Raw genomic sequence first — 25,277 nt, forward strand, 5'->3', positions numbered from 1 at the left:
CCAGGGCGGTAAGGTTCCTTCTGCCCTTTGTCCTTCCACACATACCCAAGTGTGTGTCTGTAAACCACGTACATGTGGCATTGGGGAGTTTTCCGTGGTACTGCTTATCCCTACTCACAGATTCATTTTACTATCAAGAGATGTTGACTTATAAAGATCTACAGACTTCTCTCTGTAAAGGGTCACTTATGGTCTCTGTTGCACTTTTTTAAACATAAAACAGCTTTATTGAGATACAGTGCACATACTATGAAATTCACCTTTTCTTAAAGTGTACAGTTCAGTGGGTTTTAGCACATTCAGAGAGTTGTACAAATGTCATCACTATTTTATAACATTTTTGCCCCCCAAAAAAGAAGCCTTGTGCCCATTGCCCTTCAGCAGTGATTTCCACATCCCCCTCTCCCCCAGCCCCTGGCAACCATGAATCCTCTCTCTCTCTCTGTGGCTGTGCCTGTTCTGGGCGTTTCATGTCAACAGACTCATACTGTGTTGTCTCTGGGGTCTGGTCTCTCACTGAGCAGTGTGTTCTCAAGGTTCGTCCCTGCTGGAACATGTGTCAGAGCGTCATTCTTCGTGACTGAGTAACTGTCCACTGTACAGATGGAGCACGTTTGCTCATCCCATCTCCTGTTCGTGGACACTTGCTTTGTTTCCACTTTGGGGGAATTAAGAATGATACCCCGTGAGCACTCACGTACAGGTTTCTCAGTGCACACCTGCTTCACTTCTCTTGGCTAGATACGTACAAGTGGGCTTTCTGGGCCGTGTGATAACTCCACGTTTCACACTTTAAAGGACAGTTTTCCACAGCGGCTGCACCAGTTTCCATTCCCATCAGCAAGGTGTGAGCGTTCTGCTTTCCCCACATCCTCCAACGCCTGTTTCGTCTGTCCTTTGGTTATAACCATCCTAGTGAGTGTGAAGCGGTGTCACATTGTGGATTTTTTTATTTTTATTTTTTTATTTACTTGGCTGTGTCAGGTCTTAGTTGGCCCACAACATGTAGGCTCTTTGTTCCCCAACCGGGGTGAACCCGTGTCCCCTGCACTGGAAGACAGAGTCTCAACCACTGGACCACCAGAGACGTCCCCCACATTGTGGTTTGATTTACATTTCCATAGTGATTTTTTAAATACTCTTCTGAAAATGTAAAATCCATTTTAGCTTGAAAGCAGGACAGAAAAGTGGCCAAGAGCCAGACGTGTCCCCCAGGCGATAGTTTGTTAAACCTGGTGGCTCATGCGCATTCGCCTTGTGTTGCAGATCCAATGTAAGCTGTTTGTCTTTGACAAGACCTCACAGTCGTGGGTGGAAAGAGGCCGGGGGCTACTCAGACTCAACGACATGGCGTCCACTGACGACGGGACGTTGCAGTCCCGACTAGGTGAGCTGTGGCCGGTTCCTGTGGCGGGCCTGGGGGATTCGGGGCCCCCGGCATGTGTCCATGGCCAGCCCTCAACCTGGGGGACCCATCTCACCCAGCCCAGAGGCTCCCACCGCCAGTCCTTCTCTGATTCTCTATCTGACTGTGAAAATAGATGAAAGGATTCAGCAGGTTTTGAACTTATTTTTCGATAATAAAAGTGCTAGTTGTTTTATGGTAGGAAAACAAAGAAATCAAACATCAGCTAAAATCTCTTATAAAAAGGGGAAATCCTGCCGAGAGTGTTTTGGTAGGCCCATTCCTGCTCTGTGGCCCTTTTTAAGGAAGTGGGGCGATTCTCTTACTCTGCTCACTCTCTTTAGTGGGCATGTCCCTATGTTGTTCCATTTGCCTTAATTTTTCTTGACTCATAAATAATGCTTCTGGTACTATTTTTCACATGAGTTTTATTCCTGGAAGTATGATTGTTACAAAAAGAATGTGTGAGAGCGTGTTTGCATATGTGTGAGACATGTGTATTCATCTTTTTTTTTGGTAAGTTATCCTCCCACATTAGAAGTTGTTGTCCAGCCTTTACAGAAGTGTCGATCCCTGGCCCAGGTGTAGCTGGCGCTGTGTCCTTGCAGCGGTGTTGTTATGTGCTTGGGCTCAGAACTGGAACAGAAATGGAAATGGCCCTCCTGTTCGGGCGCAGGTCTTTGCACCCCTGCCCATAGGCATGCTTCTGTTTCTTTTTCAATTTTTCTAATGGAAACGTGCAAGCAGAGGGCAGAGAAGGCGCAGGATTTCAAGACCCCATCTCATGGCTTTTCCCCTGGTCATCAGCCTGTGACCAGCCTCCTTGCGGCCTTGCCCTCCCCTCCTCGTCGAGGTCCTTTCTGGCCATGCCCTCCTTTCACCCCACACAGCCTTTGACCCTTGGCACAGACCTTCCCTCAGAACTCACCTTGAGGGGCAGGGTGGGGGCACCTGGGTGGGGGTGACCACATCTAACCTGCTCCAGGTTTTCAAGGGTTGGGGCGTAGACAGTGGGGTAGGCTGGGACAGGTCAAGCAGGACGACGTTGGCCTTGGGCTGGCTGTGGGTGGAACTCAGGTCTCACCTGCGCTTCCGGAGGGAAGGGTCTGTCCCAGGTTCTCTCCACCGTGTACTGCCCTCAGCCATCTCCTGAGGGAAGCTCAGAGCAGCGGTCAGCCCCAGCATTTCCTCCTAGTGTTCAGCTCCTCCTCACAGGGAGGAGCTGGACCTTAGCCTGTGGGTGGCGACAGTCAGGGGGTGTCAGCTTCACGTGGCATGTCCCCAGTGTGCAGCCCACCCCCATGCAGCATGCCCCCCACTGCCGCTAACTAGCCCCTAATCTGGGGAGCCCCGTCGAGGCACCACCTCCACCCACTGCATGCACCTCAGTGGTAGGGGTGCCAGGGCTGCTGCTCGGCAGACGGGCAGGTGGGAGACTGTCGTGGGATTTCTCCCTGGGGTTTTGACTTTCCTGCAGGTGTGTCTGTTTTTCTGGGGCTGGGGGCGGGTGCGGGCAGGACTGACATCTTCATTGGTTGCAGTGATGCGGACCCAGGGCAGCCTGCGACTGATCCTCAACACCAAGCTGTGGGCCCAGATGCAGATGGACAAGGCCAGCGAGAAGAGCATCCGCATCACGGCCATGGACACTGAGGACCAGGGTGTGAAGGTCTTCCTGATCTCGGTGAGCAGCCCCGGGCACAGGCCAGGTGGCTGCCGGACACAAGCGGGCAGCTCCACGTCCAGCACTGGGCGCCCTGCACGGGGGCCTGGCCAGGGAGCGCAGGGAGGCCTCCAGGGTCAGGAGGACTGGCCTGCTCGTGGGCTCTGTGACCCCTTGGGAGGACAAGCCCTGCGCCTGCAGGAGCTCCTGTCTGTTGCTCTCGGGGTTTGTTGAGGAGGGAGGTCAGGCTCCCCACTCCCGAGTCCTGAGCTGGGGGCTTCGTTGACTGAGGAGGGGTCTCCCCGAGAGACCTAGTCACCTGGCCCTCCTGCCCCCAGGCCAGCTCCAAGGACACCGGCCAGCTCTACGCGGCGCTGCACCACCGCATCCTGGCCCTGCGCAGCCGCGTGGAGCAGGAGCAGGAGGCCAAGGCACCGGCCCCCGAGCCTGGGGCCGCCCCATCCAACGAGGACGACAGTGATGACGACGACGTGCTGACCCCGTCGGGGGCCCCCGCAGGCGGTGAGTCGGGTGTCCCAGGGTGGCCCGGGTCGGGGCTGCGTCCCAGGCAGGGACCTGATGGCAAGGCCACCGCTTCCCACAGGCGCCGGCGATGAAGGCGATGGGCAGACGGCCGGGAGCACATAGCGCCAGGAGCCAGCCGCCGCGAGCCTGCTGCTTTGTCCGTCTGTCTGCCCGCCCGCCCCACCCCCGGCAGCATCGAGGCACGGGGCTCGGGAACCACACTCCCCGCTGGGTTGGCCACAGTCTGGATCCGCACGTCCCGTTCAGAAGCAGACTCGGGAACTGCCTGAATGTGGTTTGGGACACGAACCTCATCATATTGATGAGCAAAACGAAAAAGAACATTTCTTCCCTCCCCACCTTGAATTGAAATGGCACATTAAGACTTGTCACGGCTCCTCACTGGGACTGGGACACCTCGTTCTTCACCCCGCCCTCCCTGTGTCGCCGGCTCCCCCGCCGCCTGCCCAGGCCGCCGGGCGTCTCACAGTGTAACACTGGGCCTGCCGGACCGTCTGTCACCACCATCTTTACCTCCCGCCCCCACCTTCTGACTTGGGGGTTTTATTTTTAGATCTTTTCTGCCCCCAAGGCTTTGTGTTGGTCTCCTAGGTCGAGTGAGGCAATTCTGTGTGTCGAGCAGGCGTGGCTGCACTGTGGGCTGCACCCTGGTTCCCCCTGTGACCCCCACCCCCACGCTGGGGCGCTCAGGACTGCTCGAGCGCCAGCCCCATGGGTTCCCCACCTGGGGTTCCTCCAGGCTGAGTCCTGGGGTGCGGACAGGTTGGGCCTTGGGCCTGGAGAGCTCATCTAGAAAAGGGTCACTGGACATGGTTGGGGGGGGGTGGGCACCATCCTCCTATTTGTCCCCGTGACATGGGTCACCCATCCTCGGGTGCCCAGGTGCAAGCCTGCTTCCTGCCCTTGGCCATTTCTCACCAGGCCCTGGACGTCTCTGCCCCCAAGACTGTCGAGGGCTGGGGGCCTTCAAAGAGGGGGCAGCAAGCAGAGCGGTTTTCAGACAGCAGGCAGAACCCGTGCTTGCAGCACACACAGGAGCGTGCCCTCTGCTTGCCCCACCCCGGAGCATGGCCAAGAGCAGCTGGGCACTGCCTCCCCCCACATCAGGGCTCGCAGAGGAGGTCTCTGTGCACAGGGCGCCAGGGCTTCACAGGAAACCTCCCAGCCGCCCTGACAGGGTGAGGAGGGGCCGTCTGAGCCACGCCACCCGCGCCCCGGGTGGCCCTGCAGCCCGCGCCTGAGCCTCGGGACGTCACCAAAGGCCCCCCCAGCAGATCCGGTTACACTTCTCTGCTTTAAGCCTTAGTCAGCTAGTGACAAGTAAAACCAGATAATGCCCACGTGTTTTGAAACATTTATGTAAGATTGTCATATGAAATGTATTTGGGAACTACATTAAAACTTTTAACTAAAACGCTGGCCTCCTGCGTGCCCCAGGGGCCTCAGGAAGCCGGATGACCTGACCAGGAAGCAGCCTGGCCTGCCTGCAGGGTGGCAGCCTCTGCCCCACACTGCACACCTGGGCAGGTGACCCATGGCTGCCTTCCAAGACTTGGAGCGGCCGGCTTCACACAAGAGCTGTCGGCTTCCCCGCCAGGTGCGGCCTGGCTTCCCGGGGACCCACAGGAAGGGTTAGGGGTGCTGGCAGGCAGGGTTCGCTGAGCAGGGATGCGAGGAGCTTTGGGATCAGCACGATGTGGGCAAGGGGCCTTTCCCCCCGGGGTCCTGAGCCAGTGAGTCATCAGGGGAACTGGTGGCCAAGCAGTACAGCCGGAGACCTGGTCCAGCCGGTTCTGTGGCTTCAGTCCCCCCACACTCCTCCCCACCCCCACCCCAGGGCTGCTCAGCTCCAAGCCCAGATGAGAGGGGCCTTGGCTCCAGGGTGCCGGCGGCATGGGGGCGCGCAGCTCACAGCCGCCAGGCGCTGGTCATCATGGCCACAAACTCCTCATCCGTATCCACGGAGGCGCTCACACCACTGTAGTAGTCCTGGAACTCGGCCAGCGTGACCTAGGGGGCAGACAGGCGGTTGGGGGGTCTGGAGGTGTGGGCGAGGGACCGCGGGGTATGCATGCACCCACCTGCCCGTCCTTCTCGGAGGAGTCGAAGTTGTCCAGGAAACGGCGGAGCACCTGCTCTTCAGTCCACTCCCCGCTCCGCACCTTTGGGTGAGCACAGCCGCTGTATACCCCCCGGAGATCGTCCACGGTCACCACGCCGTCACCACTGCGGTCTAGCTTGGCAAACGCCGCTGCGATGACCGCCTCCCGGGCCTGGGACATGGGGGGCTGGGGAGGGTGTGGTGGTGACCGGGGGGTACGAAGCACAGAGGCTCCCCTTGGTCTCCACACTAACACCGACGGGCCCGGGAGAGTGCGGCACCCCCAGCTCACCCGCAGCGCTCGCAGGAACTCCTCCAGGTCCAACGTCCCGCTGCCGTCACGGTCCCAGCGCCTGCACACGCCCTCCGTCTCAGCTGCGTCCAGCACCAGCCCCAGCTCAGCCAGGCCCCGCTGGAGCTCCCCCACATCCAGGGAGTGGCTTCCATCCCGGTCCAGGCGGCGGAAAAATCTGGGGGGCAGGGGTGCAGGGTTAGAAAAGATCCATGGGACTGGGGGTCGGGGAGATGTGAGAGGAAAGCTCACCTGGCCACACCCTGGATGCCCGAGGCCCCTCGCGACAGGCACTGGGCTCGGAGCTTCTCCATGGTGGTGTCCACAGCATCCATGCTGGCTCCGGGCTCTCTGGGTGGCTGGATGGGCGAGAGATCTGGGGGGGCTCTGACTCAGCCACCAGGCTACGGACTGGCTGCCTTGATCTGTCCTGGAGTCCGGGTGGCCACTCTGCCTGCCTCCTGCCTGCTCTGCCCAGCGCTGGCAGTGCGTCCTGCCGGGCAGGGCTGTTGCTAGGGGACAGGGCCCTGGAGACCGGGAGGGGCCCCAGCTGTAACTCTCTCTGTGCCAGGGCCTTGTGGCCACAAGCACAGCCCTGCGGGTGCGTATGAAAGGCTGAGGAGGACAGGCCAGCATTGCTGTCACCACTGCCCAACCACTGTCCCGCCTGCCTTCTCCCAGCTCGGGGAGAGAGCCAGACCCAGGTTAGAAGGAGGGTGGAGGGAGTGGGGGGTGGCACTTCAGAACCACGAGGAGGAAGGGGGGGTCACAGCCCTGCAGGGACCAGTCCCCAGATGAGGGGAGGCTCGGCCCAATTCCTATGTGACCCCTCCCCTCTTTGGGCTTCACCAGCCTCCAGCCCCTTTCTACAGGGCTGCAGCTGAAGCTGCTGAGGAATTCAAGTTTAAAGACTCGAGATGGCCCAGGCCTATGTCCAACAGGAGCTGCTCAGACCAGTGCTGGCTGAGCCGAGATGCAGCCAGTGCTGTAAACATCAATGTTGAGTTGGACGAAGCAATTCTGATCTCAGTAGTTAATTATGGCCAGTCATGGTATTTTTGTCCACATGGGTCTTTTGGGGGTTGGTCTCCGGTTCTCAGACATCACTTGGTGGGCTTGCTCATGACAAGCTACTTATCTGGCCAGAGAAGGACCCCTGACTCCCTGACTTCCATAATCCAAGAGGAACCAAGACCACCGGCAGAGAAGGCCTGCCATCAGACTGGACATCTGGCCAACTGAGCCTCACATCAGCAGGCTGGGATCGAAGATGATAATGGATTTCCCAGGACTTAAAATGCCCCTGTTTGGGGAACCCCTGCCCACCCACAGAGACCCAGAGATCATCAGAGGCTTTTCAAAGCTTGGGAGTTGCACACAGCACAATGGTATTGTCAGAAGTCGCTGCTCCCGACCAAAGCCAAGCCATGGATCACAAGCAACCTGTCACTGTGATTCATGCCACAGCAGATGCAACACCATTGATTGTTATGAGAAACTGCAGTGACATTCTGCTGCAGAAGTTCTCGTGACTCACTGCAGTCCAACATTCTCTGCGTAGGCACAAAGAAATAGCTCCATTGTGTGCCTTCATGAGGCTTACAAACGTCAGGGATTTTTTCTATAAAGAAATGTAAAATGTAATCACAATTATTGTAGCTCTGCTTGGGCATCTCCACATCTTTGAGAGAATCAGAATCTCAACAATAAAAAATGGGGGGGACTTCCCTGGTTGGTCCAGTGGTTAAGAATCGGCCTTCCAGTGCGAGGGACACAGGTTCAGTCCCTAGTCGGGGAACTAAGATCCCAATGCTATGGGGCAACTAAGCTTCTGTATCACCACAGAGAACCCATGTGCCACAACTAAGACCTGACACAGCCAAATAAATGGTTTTTTAATTAACTTTACTTAAAAAACAGAAAGTGGAGAGGGCCCTCCAAACCCAGAGGCCCTTTCACTTGACCTCTCTGAGCCTCACTTTGCACGGCTATAAAATGGGGCAATGGTGTGTGCATAGGTGGCCTAAGAGACAGAGCTGTATATGTGGAGCGCTTGGCACAAGCTCCCACCCTGTGGGGCCCACCTGGACCCAGGAGCAACACAGCAGCCGCCTCTCCAGCCCCCACAGTAGGAAGAGAGGAGGAGGGACCATTGGTGCCATGAAATCATTCGGTTTATTCTTGAGCATAGACAGGCCCTAGCCTGCCTTCCCCTTGTTCAAACAGCACCCCCCCTTATTCGTCCAGAGGAGAAAACTGGGCCATTGTTACCACACTGAGGGGTCGCTGTGCGACGCCAGGAGGCACCCTCCGCAGGGCGGAGGACAGATGCTGAGTTTTCCGGGCTGAAAGGGGCTGTGCCCCGTAGTGGTTCCTGGGGTGGGGATTCCCTGAGTCAGGAGGCAGGAAACGGCTGCCATAGTCCCAGGCCAGGCACTTGGGCTGAGCAGAGAAAGGCACAGGGCTCCCTGTTCTGATAAAAAAAGCAAAGTGCCTCAAACATCTCGGGCCAACAAGGGCAGCATACAAATAAGGAGTGAAAAAATAAATTCTCTGAGGATTAGAGAAAGGAACCAGCTGGTGCTTTGAAAGGAAAGTTGCCGGGGGCCTCATCAGATGTGCTAGGCCCTAGGGTGTGCCAGGCACTGGTGACAGAAAACAAAAACCTGCCCTCATGGAGCTTCCACTCCAATGGTAAAAAGTTACATAAAGGGAGTAGAATGGGGCAATGCGGGCAGGGTGGAATGGGGAAGAATGACTCCTGATAAGGCAGTCATGGAAGCCCTCTCAGAGGAGGTGACGTTTGAGCAAAGGCCTGAGTGAACAGCAGCCAGTCATGTGGCATCTGGGGGGGAAGAGCATTCTAGGCAGAGGAAACAGTCAGTGTAAAGGCCCCGAGGCAGGATGCTATCAAGAGGTTACGGGATGCCTGAGTTTGCCTGGTTGCCAGCATGTCGGCACATCCCACCTGCATACTCCTTCCTGGGTTGAGAGGAGGATAGAATTAGGGGAAAAAATATCTTCGTATAACCAATGCGAAATGGCCTGAGGCTTGAGGTTCACTGGACTGAGATGAAGAATAAGGCTTTAGGATGAAGAGTGCTTCCGGAGGAACAAAAACCAGGGCAGGGGAGAAAAGAGGGAGAGACCCAAATCACACGGCACTCGATGCCATCTGCCTCCACCAGAAAAAGAGAGGTCTCTAACTCAGATGTTTCAGGGGCCAGACATCCAGCCTTGAGAGATGAGGGGGCGAATGGAAACTTGCCCTCGCTAAAGAGGATGTCCTAGACTCAGATCCAGGCAGGTACAGCCCAGCCCGAAGCCAGAAATCCAGATCCGTGTGTAAGTGCGGCCAGTTCTCCAACAAGGGTGATTGATTCAAAGTTTTGCTTTTTTTTTTAAAAAAAAGAAAAACTGGCTGAGTTCATCTGCATTTGGCCTGCAGGCCACCGATATGAAACCTATTCCTTTTTAACAGGTTCTGACACTGAGGATTATGGCTCTTCCAAGGGGTCCTCTCTGGGATATCTTAACCCTAAGGATACCCGGGCAGTAGAAGAAGTCCCACTGGAGTCCTCTTTCACCATTCCGGAACCTGCTCTCTGGGACTCACACAGTGGTCCCAAACACTGCGGGCTCGAGCTGGTCCCTGTCCTCTTCCTCCCCAGTACTGTTGGCAAGGGGTGAGCTGGGCCCACCAGGGAGTGAGTCACTGGCTGGCAGGGGCCCCAGGCGCTCGGCCTCAGCCAGGGTAGCCAGCAGCCCAGCCAGGGGCGGCCGGCGGCGGCAGAGATCCTGCAGCAGCTCAGCCCGGGGCTGCAACTGCCCGATGAGCTTGTCCCTCTGGCGCACAGCAGCCTGCAGACTCTGGACAGCAGCCTCCGAGGTCAGCAGCTGCTCCCGGAGGGCGGCAATCTCACTGGCAGGAAGGCAAGACAGAACGTTATGGTACCCGGGCACCAGAGAGGTTCTCTTCCCCCTGCTCCCAACCTCCATCCCCAGATTCATAGATTGAATCCCTATGCCGTGATAGTATTTGGAGAAGAGGGCCTTGAGAGGTGAGGAAAGTTTACATGATGTAATGAGGGGTTTCCTTTTAAGAAGAGATACCAAAGAACTTGCTCTCTCTCTCTCTCTCTGTGCTTTGTGAGGACACAGTGAGAAGACAACTGTTGGCAAGCCCAGAAGAGGACCCTCACCAGAACTGAATCAGTGCCTTGATCTTGAACTTCCCAGCCTCCAGAACTATGAGGAATCATTTGATGTTGTTTAAGACACCCAGTCTGTGGTATCCTGTAATGGCAACCTCAGCAGACTAACACACTCCCTCATTCACCCCCTAGCTCATCCTGCAGTTCCCTTGTCCCCTGCATCTTTTCCTCTTTGCTGTTCAGCTTAGATGGCTCCTCCCCCAAGAAGCCTTCCCTCTGGGCCCTCCTAGAGCCGTGTTGCCCATCATACACAAGAATACTATGAGGTTGAATACTGGAGTTGGTTGCCATTTCCTTCTCCAGCCATCATACACACACATCCCAATGACCCTGTGTTGTAACTGCCTAACAGTGTGCTTGAGGGCAGGGCTGTACACGTCTTACTGATGTGCCCTAATGACCAGCACAGGGCCTGGCATATGGTAGGTGCTCAGTAAAGATGAAGTAATGAGTCCAACCAGCTCTGAATTGTTTCCCACCGGGTCCTCCGAAACACTTTCTTCCCTGGGCGCTTGTCTCATCCCTTTGAATCCTCAGTTAGAAACTCTTCAAAACTGCTGATATAATCCCATCCACCCAAGAACCTGCCATGGCTCCAATACCTACATCAGGCAGCTGGTGGTCCCTGTACCATTCAGGACCAGCCTGTTTTGCCTAGTGGTAAAATGGACCCTGTTAAGTTAGATAGTCACACCCAAGTGACATCTCTCAACTTTATATAGTGATGATTCAAGTATTTTTGTGTTTGTTTTTCCAGTCCCACCAGTAGTCCAGCTCCACGTGAATGCCCACGTCTCTCCTACCAGTATTCCTTTCCTATCTCGGATCTGCCTCCGCCCAACTCCTCCGAGAAGTCCACCTGACGGGTCCCAAGATTCACCGGTCTTTGGCGCGTCCCAGCTCGTCTAAAGCGGCGCTCAGTTGCTGGTCGTGGCGGGCCAGGCGCTCGGCCTGGGCGCGCACCGTGCACTCGGCGGCCTCCAGCCGCGCCTCCAGTTCCGCCGCGCGCCGGTGAACGGCAGCCAGGTGTGCGTTAGCCTCGCGGATCTGCAGGGGCGGCGGCGCTGACATGGCCCCTGCAGAGGACCAGGCCTGGCCACGCCCTCGGGCGGCCCGGAACCGGCCCTGGACACGCCCCTGGAGACGCCCCTGGAGGGCCACACCTCCGAGGGTCCGTTCAAGACCCGTTCGGCGTGATTGGCCGGGTTCACCGCTAGGCTCCGCCCTCCAGGGCTGGGTCTAGTACTCAAACCCGAACGCCCTCACTGGTTCCGGCAACTGGAAACTCCGCCCCTGAGCCCCGACTAACTCCAAGATTGGCCAAGGTCTTAACAAACCCCGGCCCCAGGTTGGCCTTGTCCTCCGGTGGCCAGCTCAGGCTCTGGCAACAGGATTGGTCATTCTCTCGAGGCAGGCCCCGCCCTCCTCAGAATCTAACGCGCCAAGTTGGTCGGGCCCCACAAGTCTGACCACACCCCTGGAGCCCGTTACGCTTCTCTCATTGGCCGTTCACGCCCCTTAGGCAATCGTACAGCTCCTGATTGGTCCAGTCCCTTTCAGGTTATGTTTGGGATTCTTGACACACACCCAGTGGGGATGGTCATTCTTCATCCCGCCCAGGGGTTGGACTACAAACCGGGCACAGACCACGTCCTGCTAAGAATCCAAGCACTGGGACTGGACACTTTCTCGTTAAGCCCCTGAGCCTGAGTCATTGGAAGGACTGACGCCGAAGCTGAAGCTCCAATATTTGGCTACCTGATGCGAAGAACAGACTCATTGGAAAAGACCCTGATGCTGGGAAAGATAGAGGGCAGGAGAAGAAGGGGGAAACAGAGGATGAGATAGTTAGATATCACCAACTCAAAGGACATGAATCTGAACAAACTCCGGGAGATAGTGGAGGACAGGGTAGCCTGGCGTACTACAGTCTATGGGGTGGCAAAAAGTCGGACACAAGTTAGCTACTGAACGGTAATTCTGTGCCTGACCACGCCCCCAAATAGTAGCACGCCGTTAACTCAGGTTTAAGACTGGCCATTGGGCGTGACCACGCCTCCCCACAGATACTGGCGCTGGGAGTGGCCACATCCCTCCGTGTTCCCGCCCCATAATGAACGTCTCGCTCCAGTAGAGTTTGGCTCCGCGGTCTCCTCTCTGCTTGTGGATAGGCTTAATACCTTTGATAGTCCCGCTCCTCGTTAGGTCCTGCCTCTCGGGTCACACTATTCTTGACCCAGGACCTTCTGACCTGAAATAACGGCAACTGCCTTCACTGATCCTGGTCAGTTTCCCCCTTCAGAAATCGGCCAGTGGTGCACGTGCTCTTCCTTTACTCCCATCCCGACTCCAGGACTTGAGCGCAACCCGTGTCCACTTACGCGGCGCTCAATAAAGTTGCTCATTTGTTGCTGTCCCGCCCGCACGAGAGGCTGCGCGCGCCGCCCAGGAAGTCTCGCGAGAGTCAGCGGCGTCCGTCCTTGGCCGCAGGAGCAGCCGGGTGGTAAGGTGCAGGACCAGGGCTGCGCCGTCATGGCTAAGACGCTTCTTCACCAGTACTGGGACATCCCCGAAGGCACCGAGTGCCACCGCAAGACCTACGCCACCACCAGTATCGGTGGTGCCACCGGTGAGCGCCTGCCGGGTCCCCAGGGTATAGGGCGCAGGGAGGCCGTCAGATCACTGGGGCGGCCCGAGGGCGTCCTGGAGGGGCTGCGGACCTCGCGCGGTGGCAGTAGTCGTCGTTGGGGTGTGTGGGGTGGGCTTGGGACGGTGGGGGGCTCTTGTACTAAATAGACTTTGTGGGGTTGTCGGACTAACGCAGAGGGCGCAGAGAGATCCTAGGGTCCGAGAGGATCCCGTGAGGACTGAGAATCTCACGGAGTGGGTACGTGGTCTTCGTCGGAGTGTCTGAGCCGTCCATGGGGACCTCTGGTGTAAGATAGACGTTGCGGAAAGAGGCAGGGGAGCTAGCAGGGTTCCTGGGCCCTGGGAGGTTGTGGTACATATGACAAGCTGGTCACTGGGGTAGTCAAGATCCCTGGGTGCTGGGTGTTTGTGGCGTCTGCTTGAATGGAGTCTAGAGGGGCATGTTGGAGGATGTTTGAGGGGTTGCAGGTGGAAACCTTTGACAGAGGCATTATGTCCTGTGGTCATGGAGAGACTCGAATTTGGGGGGCGGTCACTGATTTCCAGGAGCTCTGCAAGGGGGCCTGTGGGTCTTCGAGGGCGTTGCTGTGTGACACTCATTTTGCCACTCGGATTGCCTCACCAGCCAACTCCACTCAACCCTCAGGACCTAACTACACATGCTCTGTCCTCCCACACCTCCTCCCTTCTTCCATCCCTGCCTCCCCTCGGCACTCTACAGTGAGAATTCACACTTGAGTTCTCTGGGATGGTGAGCCCCTTTGAGGGCAGGGGCCGGGCTCTAACCCAGCCCAGCACGTTGTGGGCACACAGTAACTGGATGATGGAATGAGTGAGGGAAGGAGGGCAAGGTAGTAGCTAGGAATGAATGAATGACTTTACGAATGAATGAATGAAGGTACACAGTAACAGTGTGTGAATGAATGTGAGTGTCTGAAAGTCGCTTCAGAAGATTGATAGGGAGCCAGGAGCTGGCAGAGGGGCTGAGGAGGGGTCTTTTGAGGGGGTGACAGGAACCTGTGGAAGGGGCCAAGTCAATGAAAACCCTCGAGTGCTGAGGGGGTGGGTGGTGGTGGCTGTAGTGTCTGAGGAGTTAAGTGGGCTGGGGGAGTGGGCTGGCATGTCATCTACTAAATGATTGTTGTGGGGGGGGACGGATAGTCCTTGACTTTGGGATAATCCAGTGGCTTCCAGGTCATCTCTTCCCAGTTAAAGGACTTCTGAGGGCTTGTAGGATGCTGGGGTGCCTTCTGTGCCCAGTGTGGCCTGGCAACTGGGTGTCCCTCGGCCAGGGTCACAGGTATGTGGTATGTATGTGTTAGTCATTTAGTCATGTCTGACTCTTTGTGACCCCATGGACTGTAGCCCGCCAGGCTCCTCTGTCCATGGGATTCTCCAGGCAAGAATACTGGAGTGGGTTGCTATTTCCTTCTCCAGGGGATCTTCCTGACCCAAGGATTGAACCCAGATCTCCTGCATTGCAGGCAGATTCTTTACTGTCTGAGCTATAAGGAAAGCAGGCCTGCAGGGATAGGATCAATAAGGTTCTCCCCCAGGACTCACTGTGGTTTGGGGACTGTCACTGAACCTTGTCTGTGGTTCCTCTTCAGAGGGTTGTCTAGAGATCATGCATCCCCAGGTCCCAGACAGGGTGGGGAGCTGCTCTGATTAAGTCTGTTTACAAGCTGGGGTAGGGGTGGGAGCCTCGTATAACTGAGGAAAGGGGCTTGCTGGGACAGTGCGGGCAGGGGGAGCCCCAGACTGTGGCCCACTCCCTCCTTCCCAGCCTTCAGCCTCTCTGAGGAGTGCGGGGACACTAGGGTTCAGTGTGGGATGGGGAAGGATTGGACCTGGACAGCTCCCAAGTGGGCACCTGGCGTATGGATGCCCTCTTTATACGCGGCTCCTCTCCCCTCATCCCTGGGCCTCGGCTTCCCCGTCTGGGAAGTGGGTCGGCCGTCTTGGCCCTCCTCGGAGTTGCTTCCAAGGTTACCACTCCTGTCTCGTGTGACAAGTCCCCCCACAGCTCTTGTGAGCTGAACCTCAGCAGGGCTGGAGGGCTGCTGCTCAGCTGGGAAGGTCATGGTGGGGGAGTGCAGCACGCCAGCTGCTGGGTCTGCAGAAGCTGGGGGCTTGGAGACTGGGCGGGGCCCACGTCCCTGGGGCATCAATGAAGGTGGTTGGCCTTCAGATCCTCCGGTCTTCCAGGCTGCTCTGCCGGGTGGGTGGCATCAAGGGAGTCTCTCTGCCTGTCTGAGGGCCCCCCCCTCCCTCCCCACCCCACAGAGCAATAAGAGGGGACTGAGCCCATCAGGCCCTGAGGAGGGAGAGGGCAGTGGGTGCCCTGTCACCTGCCAGGAGGTGGTTCTGTTTTGTCTGGGATGGGCTGGCCCCAGGTCTGTGCTGGCAGCTGGGCCCCACAGTGAGTCTGTCTGGGGAGGATAGGTGCAGGGTCAGCTGGAGGGTGGGGAGCCCTGTATTGGGCTGTTCTGGTGACAGGGAGCCATCCAGGTGGGCATAGGTCTGCACATCCACCAAAGAGGGTCTGGCTGAGGAGGCTGACACACTGCGCGGGTCAGCATTGACTCAGCATGCCCCACAGTAGGACCTTGGGCCTGGCTGCCCACCAGGGCCCCTCACACATAAAAACCAGCATCAGAGGCAGGTCATCTGGGGCAACGATGGAGATGAAAGAACTTACCAGAGAGAGTGGTGAGGCTGAGCCAGCCGGGGTGAGGGTCGGGTCTGCAAGTGGCGAGAAGGAGGCGTCAGGAGCCCTGGGCCCCGCAGCAGGGACAGAGCTTTGCTGGAAGTGGGGAGCAGGGCTGGGGTGCTGGTCCAGCCACCAGGGCCCCAGCCCATCCTCAGCGGGGGCCATGCTCTGGGCTGGTGCCCTGTGGGGCGGGCTGGATGAGGGGGGTGAGAGCCCAGGCCTTGGAGCAGGAGAGCCAGGTTAGACCCCAGTTCATCGACTGTGGGGCCCCAGGTGAGCCCTGTAACAGCCACTTCCTGGCCCACCCTGGCCCAAGCCACCTTGGTGGTTGCCGTGGGAATGCAAGGAGTGGGCTCTGTGGACTGGGGAGGGGCCTGCCCCCTCCAGGGCCCAGGGCTGATTTGCCTGGCCGCCTTTCTGTCCCTCTCTGTCCGCAGGCCTCGTTGTCTCTGCCTACAGCGTTGCCCTCAAAACCCCCGCCTCCTTCCTGGAGGGAGTGGCGAGGACGGGACGGTACACATTCACCGCAGGTGAGCAAGCCTGCGTGACGTCTGGGCTTCTCCTCGGGGGCCTGGTCTGGACCCCTGACTCAGACCGGGGCCTGTCCTGCCCCGTCTGCCCCCACAGCCGCCATCGGAGCCATATTTGGCCTCACCTCCTGTGTTAGCGCCCAGGTCCGCGAGAAGCCTGACGACCCTCTCAACTACCTCATCGGAGGCTGTGCTGGAGGCTTGACCCTGGGAGCACGCAGTGAGTGAGCCCTGCACCCCTGACCTCTGCGAACCCTCCTCCCTCTGCGCATCAGGGGTGGGTGTGCAGGACGTACATCTGGCGGGGGAGACGGCAGCGCTCAGTCTCAGCTGCCAGCCAGTTGAGCACTGCTCAGGGACCGACTGCACGTCCACCTCGCCACGCCCTCCTGCCCCCCGTGGCTCGGCGTGGCCTGCATGGCCGCCCGGCTCTGTCCCCACCCTGCCCTGCCCTCGCCGCCTTGCTCCCTCTGCTGCAGCTCCACAGCCTCCTCGCTGTTCCTCCAGCACCCTGGGGCCTTTGCATGGCTGTGCCCTCTGCCAGAACACCCTTCCCCCCAGAAGTCAGCACGGCTGCCCCCTCCACTGTCCCAACCCACTACGTACATCTGGGCCCCCGCCTGCCCTCACTTATGTCTCTCTCCCTCTGCCGTGTCTTGTCAGCGAACACAAGGTCACTGCCTGTTGGGGGGAGCAGTCGGGGCTGGCTTGGAGCTGCTGGCACCCAGGGCCCCACAGGGGAGTGGCTGTCACCATCCCCACCTTCCAGACGGGGGGACTGAAGCTCCAAGGAGATGAGGTGGCCCGAGGTCACCCACAGGAGAAGAGGCTGTGTCCCCAGGGGGAGGCCGGGACCCAGGCCAGCTGGTACAGCAGAGACGCCTGGAATAGGAAGCAGACGCCGCTCTTCCCGCCTCCCATGGCCTGGCGGGTGGGGCAGCCGGCCAGGGGAGGCCACACGCAGAGAAACGCCCCAGCCCACTGGCTAGAGTGTTCTGTGGAAGCTTCCAGCCAGGCAGAGGGGGAGGGTGCCACGCCCTCCTGGCCTTTGCCGGGAGACCTTGGCTGAGGTCCGGCTTTGACCCGCGCCCCTGAGCCTGCAATGGGGTGTGTGAGCCCAGCGCTCAGCAGGCAGAACCCCCTTCCCGGGGCACCTCTCAGGCCGCAGGCATCTTGCGTTTGCTGCTTCACAAACCACAGGGCAGACTCGGCCAGGACTGAGACCTGCCAGCGGTCTTCGGTCCCCTCACGCCCCCGCGCCTGGAAGCCTGGACTCCCGCCTCCCGCCTCAGTTTCCACACGTCCACCTTCAAAGGCCGAGGCCCCAGGGCTCCATCCCTAAGGAGCATGTGGTCCAGCCCTGGCCCCCTGAGCTTAGAGGGAGGGTCATCCTCAGGCGGTGCTCAGGGTGGATGTAGGCAAGCCTCGCTCCCCGCGTGCTGTCTGATGCCAGTCTTTCTGCCCCTGCAGCCCGCAGCTATGGGATCGGAGCCGCTGCCTGTGCGTACATGGGCTTGACGGCTGCACTGGTCAAGATGGGCCAACTGGAGGACTGGAAGGTGTTTGCAGAACCCAAGGTGTGAGCCCCGTTGCCGCCTCCTGGGACCTCGGGCACGGTGAAACTCGTCTAAAAATAATAAATCCTGTGTATATTTGTGTGCATCTCCCCTCCTCTGTCATTCTCCAGGGTGAAGCCCTGTCCAGGTGACAGAGTCTGGGTGACAGGCCAGGGCGGCTCAGGGCAGACGTGGGAGGGAGTGAGGAAGCGGCAGGAGATAAGGCGTCTGGGTCTGTGCCCGAAGGGGCAGGCGCGGCGCCAGCTGGGCCCCCGCGTGGGAGCAGGTGTCAGACAGAGGTCGCCGGGCCTCAGCCAGTTCTCTGCGGATGGCCTTGGGGACTGACAGTGCAGGGAGGGTGGGGGGGGGACTGGGCCCCGCAGCCCACAGCCCTTCCTGTGGCCCCCCTGCAGCTCGCAAGCCAGCCCCTCTCTGGGCCTTCCCCCAAAGCCAACAGCATGTGGAAAACACGCCCAGGCCCCACGCACGGCCCATTTCCAAATTCCTGGGCACTGGAGCGGAGAGCCCCAGACGGCCTGGCCCCCAAGCCCCGTCCCCATCAGGTGGGACAGGTGGGTGACAGGCCACCGGGAGCCTGCAGGGCAGGGGCCTTTGTCAGCAGCGCAAGAAGAGGGACTCAGGGCCTCACACACACGGCCGCCTGTCAGGCCCGGGGATGCAGGCGGCCCCGGAATGCTGGCGCAGCCCTGGGCTCTCTGCACAACCAGCTCAGTTCTTCCTGGCAGCCAGAGAGGAAGGCCCTGCGTGTCCCAGCACGCCTCAGCGGGCCATAAATTAGTGCTCTCCAGAGCCCACCCTGCGGGGCGGGATTGGGTCCTGGCGGGGGTCTGGGCACTGCAGGAGCACTTCAGGGGGTCCAGGGCTGGCAGGAGTGGTCCTCCCCAATGTCTGCCCCAACCCATCTTCCCCTTCCTTCTCTCCCGGAGCCTGATACGGTTGAAAGCCAAACTTGGAGCCTTGCATTCATGCTGTGTCCAGCCCAGGTAATAATTCACCCGAGTGTGAAGCAGAGCACGGAGCCCCAGCCCGTTGGCTCTCAGCTGGGCTGCCCTTGCTGCCACTGTTTGCTTACACCCCCAGCCCCCGCACCCCCTGACAGCCCTGCCCCCTCGGCCTCCCCACCCGCCACGCCGAGCCCCTCTGCACACCACGCCAGAGTGGGCACCAGTGTCCACATGCAGCCTGGGACCAGGTGCCAACTTGGGATCACATCCAGGCCTAGGTACCCAGGTCCAGACTTGGGGGTCTCTGAGAGAGGATGGAGATGCCCCCCTCACCCCTGCTGTGGGACCAGCCGGCCTCAGGGCTCCCAGACCTGCATTCAAGACCCAGCAATTGGTTCTTTCCTGCTCTGTCCTCAGTTTACCCACCTGGCAAGTGGATGTGAGTGCAAGCCTCCTTCAGCTCTTTCCTGAAGAGGGGAAGTGGCTCCACCCATGGGAACGCGCCTTCCATGCCCGCTGAGTAGGGGTCGGGTCCCTGACTCCGGCACCAGCCTGGCCTGTCCCTGCGGTGGCCGGCAGGGGGCAGAGCCTGCCGTGCTCAGTCCGGTCCCCCCAGGTCCCTGGCCCTGCAGCCCTGCCTCCCTGCCCCTCCTCTCAGACCTTCCCACCTGTCCTGCCTGTAGCATAGGGGGAGCAGGGTGGACAGTCTCAGAATCAGCAGTGTCTGTGATGGTGTCGGAGCCGCCAAGAGCTCTGGTTCAAGGCCCCGCAGCTGGTCACTTCCCGGCCCCCACACTGCAGTAGCTTCCAGAACTAGATCCTCCTAGGCGCCCCACCTCACCCCCACACAGCCTTCCTCAGTCTGGCTCTCCTGAAGCCCAAACCCTGTGCCTGGTCCGAGGGCCCACAGAGGGGAGGAAAAGCTCATTCAGGGCCAGCCAGCCCCAGCCTGCCTCCTAGCCTCGGTTTCCCCTGTGTGGGTGGGGGTGAGGGTTGGAGCAGGCCTGCCAGGCCCCCTCGCCCATAAACATTTACCAGACTGGGAGGTGCCCCGTGGGGATGGCCCCCAACCAGGGCACCCCGTGCTCCCACTGTTCTACCTGGAACCCCACCTATTGCCCCAGCAGCACCCCCGTGTGGGGCACTGGAGGGCCTTTCCAGAGTCACCTAGACCAAGCCATCCCCAGCCCCTGGCAGGCTGGACTGGAGCCAAAGGGGAACTCGGAGGAGGAGCAGGGGCCTCATCGGAGGGGACTAGGAGGGCTTCCTGGAGGAGGCAAAGGGAGGACCTGGGGATGAGGGGCTTTCCAGATGTGCACCGAGGGGAAGGGTGTCCCAGGCAGAGGACCAAGGAAGATGCAAGGACTGAAGACCCCTGGGGACAAGGCTGCAAGGACTGACCCAGCCCTCCAGCCCAGGCCGAGCCTCTGAGCTGTTTGCAGGCCAAGAAAATGTGAGCAATCCAAAACAAAAGGAGGAACATCTTCAGCCCTTCCCACCACTGGCAGGGCACGGTTGTGGATGGCGTTGTTACTGTCAGCTCATTTTGTTAGTTTGTTAAATCTTTGAAACCCATGCCCTTCCCTGGCCCTGGAGTGAGCTCTTCACTTTAATCTTGTTTACAGATGAGGAAACTGAGGCCCTGAGAGGTGATGTCACAGGGCCCAGCTCAGAGTGGGTACTTAGTTCTCTTTTTGGGGGAGCCACATTGAGCAGCATGGGTGGATCTTAGTTCCCCAACCAGGGATCAAACCTGCACCTCCTGTATTGGAAGCATGAAGTCCTAACCACCAGACCACCAGGGAAGTCCCCAGTGTTAGTTCTTTTATAATTATTAGCTGTCGTTGGCAAAGAGCATTTTAGACTGCCTCTGAAAGACTTCCCACGTGGTCACCATGGTGACAACAAAAGCAACCCGATGGGAGGAGGGATGTGTGCTCCTGGCCAAGAGATCTTAAAAGCAAAATTATAATCCCAAAATTCCTGTAAAAAGTTGTGTTGGACATGAGCTGGGGGACACATAAGGCTTTTGAGGAGGCCCCACAGGCCAGCCTTCACCCCCGCCCCCACTGGACCTGGAGGCTGGTCTGCTGCCTTCTCACCCCTTTTCACACCCTTCTGCCTCCAGAACCCATCCAGGACCTACCCACACCTCCCTCCAACCCAGGGCTGCCCCCATCAGCACCACCTGGACCTGGGTATTCACCCCCATCCTGGTCCCCCGCTCTGCCCTCGCCCCCCAAGTCTGTCTTCCCGGCAGCAGCAACAGCCCTGTTTGCACTCAAGTCAGGCCCTGCCCTGCTCTGAGACAGGCCCCGCCCCACTCTGCCCACAGTCCTCCAGGGCCCCCACCTCCCTGGGAGTAAAACTCCCAGGTCCCTCCCTTGCCTTCTGGTCCTCCCTCTCTCCCCCTCACTCACTCTGCTCCAGCCACACAGTCCTGCCCCAGGGCCTTTGCACAGCCTATGCCCTCTGCCCAGACCTCTCTCCCCTGACCTGTCCCCTCCCCTACAGCTCCCCAGTTACCACCTTCAGTTCCAAATTCAAACATCACCTCCTCATTGAAGCCTTCCTGACATGCCTCTGAACCTGCGCCCTGCCCAGCACCCCACATGCCCTTTGCCCTCTTCTATTTTTGTCCATCGCATTTACCAGCTTCTAAATCCCCTGTCATTACTGTGTATGTTGTTTAGTGGAACATGGGGCATATCCCAGTTGTTACACCCTCAGGTCAGCACCCAGCCTGGGAACACAGCAGGGCTCTGTAAACAAGTGGCCCAGCCCTGCTCTGAGTGGGCCCCCACTCAGCTCACCCCCAGAGTTGATGGTGGCGGCAGGGTGTGCGGGGGAGGCAGGGTCAGAATGAGGGTCTCAAAGCCAAGACTTAGCAGTGTTGGACTTCCTTGGTGGTCCAGTGGTTTGGACTCCCCCTTCGAACGCAGGAGGTGTGGGTTTGATCCCTGGTCAGGGAAGTAAGATCCCACGTGCCTTATGGCCAGTAACCCAGAACACAAAACAACAGAAGCAATATTGTAAAAAAAAAAAAAAGTCAGTTAAGACTTTAAAAATGGTCCACCTCAAAAATTTTTTTTAAAAATTTCTTTAAAAAAGCAAGACTTACACATCTGTAAAGAGTAGTACCCACATGTGTCAGGCAGAGTCTTGGACCTGGGGTCCCATCAGGTGACAAGACCCACGAGGCTCCCACCTTCCTAGAATTCAAAATCTGGTCTGGAGGAAGAAATAGTAAAATAGTAAATATATATATATATATAGTAAAACAGTAAAATGAGCAAACATGTAAATGAACAACAGTGATTTACACAGAATTATGCTGGAGAGAGAGACACAGGAGACACAGGAGAAAACAGGGCCGTGAGCCAGTGGGCATGGTGGGGGTAGTCAGGGAGGGATGGGGACAGGAGAACCCAGACTGGCGTGACTGAAGGAAGGACTTTCCAGCCAGAGGGAACAGAGGGTGCGAAGGCTGTGGGGCTGGAAGAAGTGGGGAGCAACCTCCCATCCCAGCGGGGAAGCCACGTGGCAGGTCAGGGTGGACTGTGACCAGAGTCAGGCTTGGTCCCAGGTGAACCCAGCATGTCAAAGCAGACACCTTGGAAGCCATCCTGCACCCACCATAGCAGGCACTTCTGGTCCCGACTCCTCTGAGCCCCTGAAAAGGGCATCTACCACCATCCCACAGGGTCACCGCACTGGGGGGAGGGTAGAGCAAGCCAGGAGGAGACTGAATGGTGGGGGGTCTTGGGAAAGGGGGAACCAAGGATCCCTGTCTGGGTTCTGTTGGGGGCATGGCTAAGTCGGTAAAGAGTCTGCCTACAGTTCAGGAGACCTGGGTTTGATCCCTGGGTCAGGAAGATCCCCTGGAGGAGGACATGGCAACCCACTCCACTATTCTTGCCTGGAGAATCCCGTGGACAGAGGAGCCTGGTGCGCTGCATACAGTCCACAGGGTCACAAAGAGTCGGACACAGCTGAAGAGACAGTACACATGCTGGGGCGGGGGGCCCAGCCCACCATCGTCACCCACCCACCCACTGACCCACCCCCCCAATCCCAGCCCCTGACCCTGAAGCTGGGTAAGTTGTCACTTCAGGGGTCTGAAAGTGGAGGGCAGGGTTTTGAACACCCATCACCTTGTCTGGCTCGACATCCAGAGCTCAGAACCAGGGGAGTCCTCAGTGCCTGAGGCCAATTCTAGCACCACCAGCCGGAGAGTGACTGCCCATGGGAAAGAGGTACACTAGTAGCCCCCATCCAGTCACCCTTCCTTCCTCTGATCTGGCCCTTCTTGGGTTTGGCACCTAGGGGGGTCCTGTTGTACCACCAGCCCCACATTGGCACTCACAGGTCCCCACCTGAAGCCAGCCAAGCCTCCAAGGGTCTTCCCGGAGCCTCAAGGGCCTCTGTCAGTCCTGGCCCCAGGCTAGCCCACGTCTCACTCCGGGGGCCCCAGGACTCTGAACACTCCTGACCCCGAACAGGAAAGGTGTGAGCCCCCACAGGGGCCAGGTACCGGGGGGCAACAGAGGCTTTCAGCCCGAAAGTAGGGTCTGCAACACACCTGTGATGTGGCCTAAAATTTCCCCCCACAACACCCATCCAAACGCTTTTATTTTGCATCCCCTTTTTTTTCACAGCAGTCTTTTAAAAATATATTTTGCAGTTTATTTTTTTTTCCATAGGTAAAACAGACTCAGGTCACACATGTAAACTATACCAAGGGGTGTTCAGGAGAGGCACCACCCCCCAGTCACCCCAGAGGCCGCCAGCCAGTTTCTTGTTTCCCCTCCCAGCAGTGTTCCTCGCCCAAACAAGCACATCTGTGTATTTTTCCTTTCCCCTCATAGAAACAGCATCATACCATCCATCCCTGCTGTTTTGCAGCCCTTCTGATTCCCTCATAACAATATGTCCCAGATTTCTTCCCATAAAGAACCTTCTCTGGCCTTTTAATATCTGCATATTTCCTCCTGGGGCTAGATTGCCATCCCCATGAAAGCATATGCCCTGGTTCCCACAATTTTGCCGGTTTAGACGGTGAATCCATAAAATCCTGTAGCGGGGCTTCCCTGGTGGTTCAGCGGTAAAGAATCCATTGCCAATGCAGGAGACACCAGTTTGACCCCCTGGTCTGCGAAGATCCCACATGCCACAGAGCAACATGGCCCAGGTACCACAACAATTGAGCTTGTGCTCTAGAGCCCGGGAGCCGTAGCTACTGAAGCCCAGGTGCCCTAGAGCCTGTGCTCCACAACGGGAGAGGCCACGGGGGTCACAACTAGAGAGTAGCCCCCAGTCGCTGCAACTAGAGAAAAGCCCTCACAGCAACAAAGACCCAGCACGACCAAAAATAACTAATAAATAAATAAAATTGTATTTAAAAAAAAGAAGTAAGGGTAAATTAAGGGAAAAAAACCACTAACAATGTCACTGTGCTTGTGGGTCCATATACTTGCACCCTTCCTAAACAATGTTTTCTGTTTTGGCCGCACCCCACGGTGTGCAGAGCTTCCCCCACCAAAGATCGAACCTGCATCCCCTGAAGTGGAACCTCAGAGTCGTGACCCCTGGCCTGCCAGGTGAGTCCCTGAAGTTGTTTTTTATTGATAAACTTGATATTCAGGGCTTGCCTGGTGACCCCTAAGACTGTGCTCCCAGTGTACGGAGTCCAGGCCCCAGCCCTGGTCAGGGAACTGGATCCCACATGCTGCAACTGAGAGTTCACACGCTGCAACTGAAGATCCCGCATGCCGAGACCGAGACCTGGCGCAGCCAAATAAAATAAATAAATAAACTTGATATTTTTAGAGCTGTTTTAGACTTATAGGAAAACTGAACGGCAAGTGCAGAGTTCTCACACAGCACCTTACTCCCCCAGCGCACACACACAATTCCTCCCCCCACCGCCTGCTTTTTTAAAAAAATCTTTTGGCTGAGCCACACAGCATATGGGATCTTAGTTCCCCAATCAGGGATGGAACATGAGCCCCTGCATTGAGAGGGTGGTGTCTTAACCACTGGACCAGGGAAGTCCCTCTCCTATTATCAGCATCTTGTATTAGTGCATTTTATTTGTTACATTTGATGAACTAACACTGATACATTTTTGTAAACTAAAGCCCGTATCAGCATCAGGGTTCCCTCTTCTTCCCTCCCCCACCCTCCGCTGTTCTAAAGATAGGATTTTTTTTCTTTTTTTATTGAAGTATATTTGATTTACACTGTTGTGTTAATTTCACATGTACAGCAAAGTGACAGTTCAGTTCAGTTGCTCAGTCGTGTCTGACTGTTTTCGACCCCAGGGACTGCAGCATGCCAGGCTTCCCTGTTCATCACCAACTCACAGAGGTTGCTCAAACTCATGTCCATCGAGTTGGTGATGCCTTCCAACCATCTCATCCTCTGTCATCCCCTTCTCCTCCTGCTTTCAATCTTTCCCAGCATCAGGGTCTTTTCCAGTGAGTCAGTTCTTTGCCAAAGTATTGGAGCTTCAGCTTCAGCATCAGTTCTTCCAATGAATATTCAGGGCTGATTTCCTTTAGGATTGACTGGTTTGATCTCCTTGCAGTCCAAGGGACTCTCAAGAGTCTTCTCCAGCACCACAGTTCAAAAGCATCAATTC

At 57.6% G+C, this 25,277-nt stretch overlaps 4 protein-coding genes across 8 annotated transcripts in view; 2 read left to right on the forward strand and 2 right to left on the reverse strand.

Moving 5' to 3' along the window:
• RANBP3 (RAN binding protein 3) overlaps positions 1–5,028 on the forward strand; it is a 51,182-nt gene extending 46,154 nt beyond the window's left edge. For all 5 annotated transcript variants that reach the window (XM_061150580.1, XM_061150581.1, XM_061150582.1 and 2 more), the window contains 4 exons: positions 1,267–1,387; positions 2,947–3,089; positions 3,407–3,590; positions 3,673–5,028. In XM_061150580.1, the coding sequence (XP_061006563.1) occupies positions 1,267–1,387; positions 2,947–3,089; positions 3,407–3,590; positions 3,673–3,716 (492 nt within the window). In that variant the 3' untranslated portion in view covers positions 3,717–5,028. The remainder of the gene's footprint in view (positions 1–1,266; positions 1,388–2,946; positions 3,090–3,406; positions 3,591–3,672) is intronic.
• Positions 4,957–9,234, reverse strand: CAPS (calcyphosine). Its single transcript, XM_061150585.1, has 4 exons — positions 6,260–9,234; positions 6,008–6,185; positions 5,696–5,902; positions 4,957–5,624 (listed from the first exon to the last, which is right to left on the reverse strand). Exons 1-4 carry the CDS (start codon positions 6,340–6,342, stop codon positions 5,523–5,525), a joined length of 570 nt encoding a protein of 189 aa, XP_061006568.1. The 5' UTR covers positions 6,343–9,234; the 3' UTR covers positions 4,957–5,522.
• A 149-nt stretch (positions 9,235–9,383) lies between these two features.
• Positions 9,384–11,322, reverse strand: VMAC (vimentin type intermediate filament associated coiled-coil protein). Its single transcript, XM_061150586.1, has 2 exons — positions 11,102–11,322; positions 9,384–9,929 (listed from the first exon to the last, which is right to left on the reverse strand). The coding sequence occupies exons 1-2, from the start codon at positions 11,290–11,292 to the stop codon at positions 9,620–9,622; spliced, it is 501 nt and encodes a 166-aa protein (XP_061006569.1). The 5' UTR covers positions 11,293–11,322; the 3' UTR covers positions 9,384–9,619.
• Positions 11,323–12,669: 1,347 nt separating this feature from the next.
• NDUFA11 (NADH:ubiquinone oxidoreductase subunit A11) lies at positions 12,670–17,775 on the forward strand. The gene is made up of 4 exons (XM_061149285.1): positions 12,670–12,850; positions 16,021–16,113; positions 16,211–16,333; positions 17,584–17,775. The coding sequence occupies exons 1-4, from the start codon at positions 12,754–12,756 to the stop codon at positions 17,694–17,696; spliced, it is 426 nt and encodes a 141-aa protein (XP_061005268.1). The 5' UTR covers positions 12,670–12,753; the 3' UTR covers positions 17,697–17,775.
• Positions 17,776–25,277: the final 7,502 nt, after the last annotated feature.

The sequence above is a fragment of the Dama dama genome, chromosome 9, assembly GCF_033118175.1.
Source record: "Dama dama isolate Ldn47 chromosome 9, ASM3311817v1, whole genome shotgun sequence".
NCBI lineage: Eukaryota > Metazoa > Chordata > Mammalia > Artiodactyla > Cervidae > Dama > Dama dama.

Coding starts and splice junctions, on each gene's coding strand:
- NDUFA11 (XM_061149285.1), top strand. CDS start 12,754: ATGGCTAAGACGCTTCTTCACCAGTACTGGGACATCCCCGAAGGCACC. Junction 12,851..16,020: donor CAGTATCGGTGGTGCCACCG/GTGAGCGCCTGC, acceptor CTCTGTCCGCAG/GCCTCGTTGTCTCTGCCTAC. Junction 16,334..17,583: donor CTTGACCCTGGGAGCACGCA/GTGAGTGAGCCC, acceptor CTGCCCCTGCAG/CCCGCAGCTATGGGATCGGA.
- VMAC (XM_061150586.1), bottom strand. CDS start 11,292: ATGTCAGCGCCGCCGCCCCTGCAGATCCGCGAGGCTAACGCACACCTG. Junction 9,930..11,101: donor CTGGGACGCGCCAAAGACCG/GTGAATCTTGGG, acceptor CCTTCCTGCCAG/TGAGATTGCCGCCCTCCGGG.
- CAPS (XM_061150585.1), bottom strand. CDS start 6,342: ATGGATGCTGTGGACACCACCATGGAGAAGCTCCGAGCCCAGTGCCTG. Junction 6,186..6,259: donor GGCATCCAGGGTGTGGCCAG/GTGAGCTTTCCT, acceptor CCTGCCCCCCAG/ATTTTTCCGCCGCCTGGACC. Junction 5,625..5,695: donor CCTCCGAGAAGGACGGGCAG/GTGGGTGCATGC, acceptor TCTGCCCCCTAG/GTCACGCTGGCCGAGTTCCA.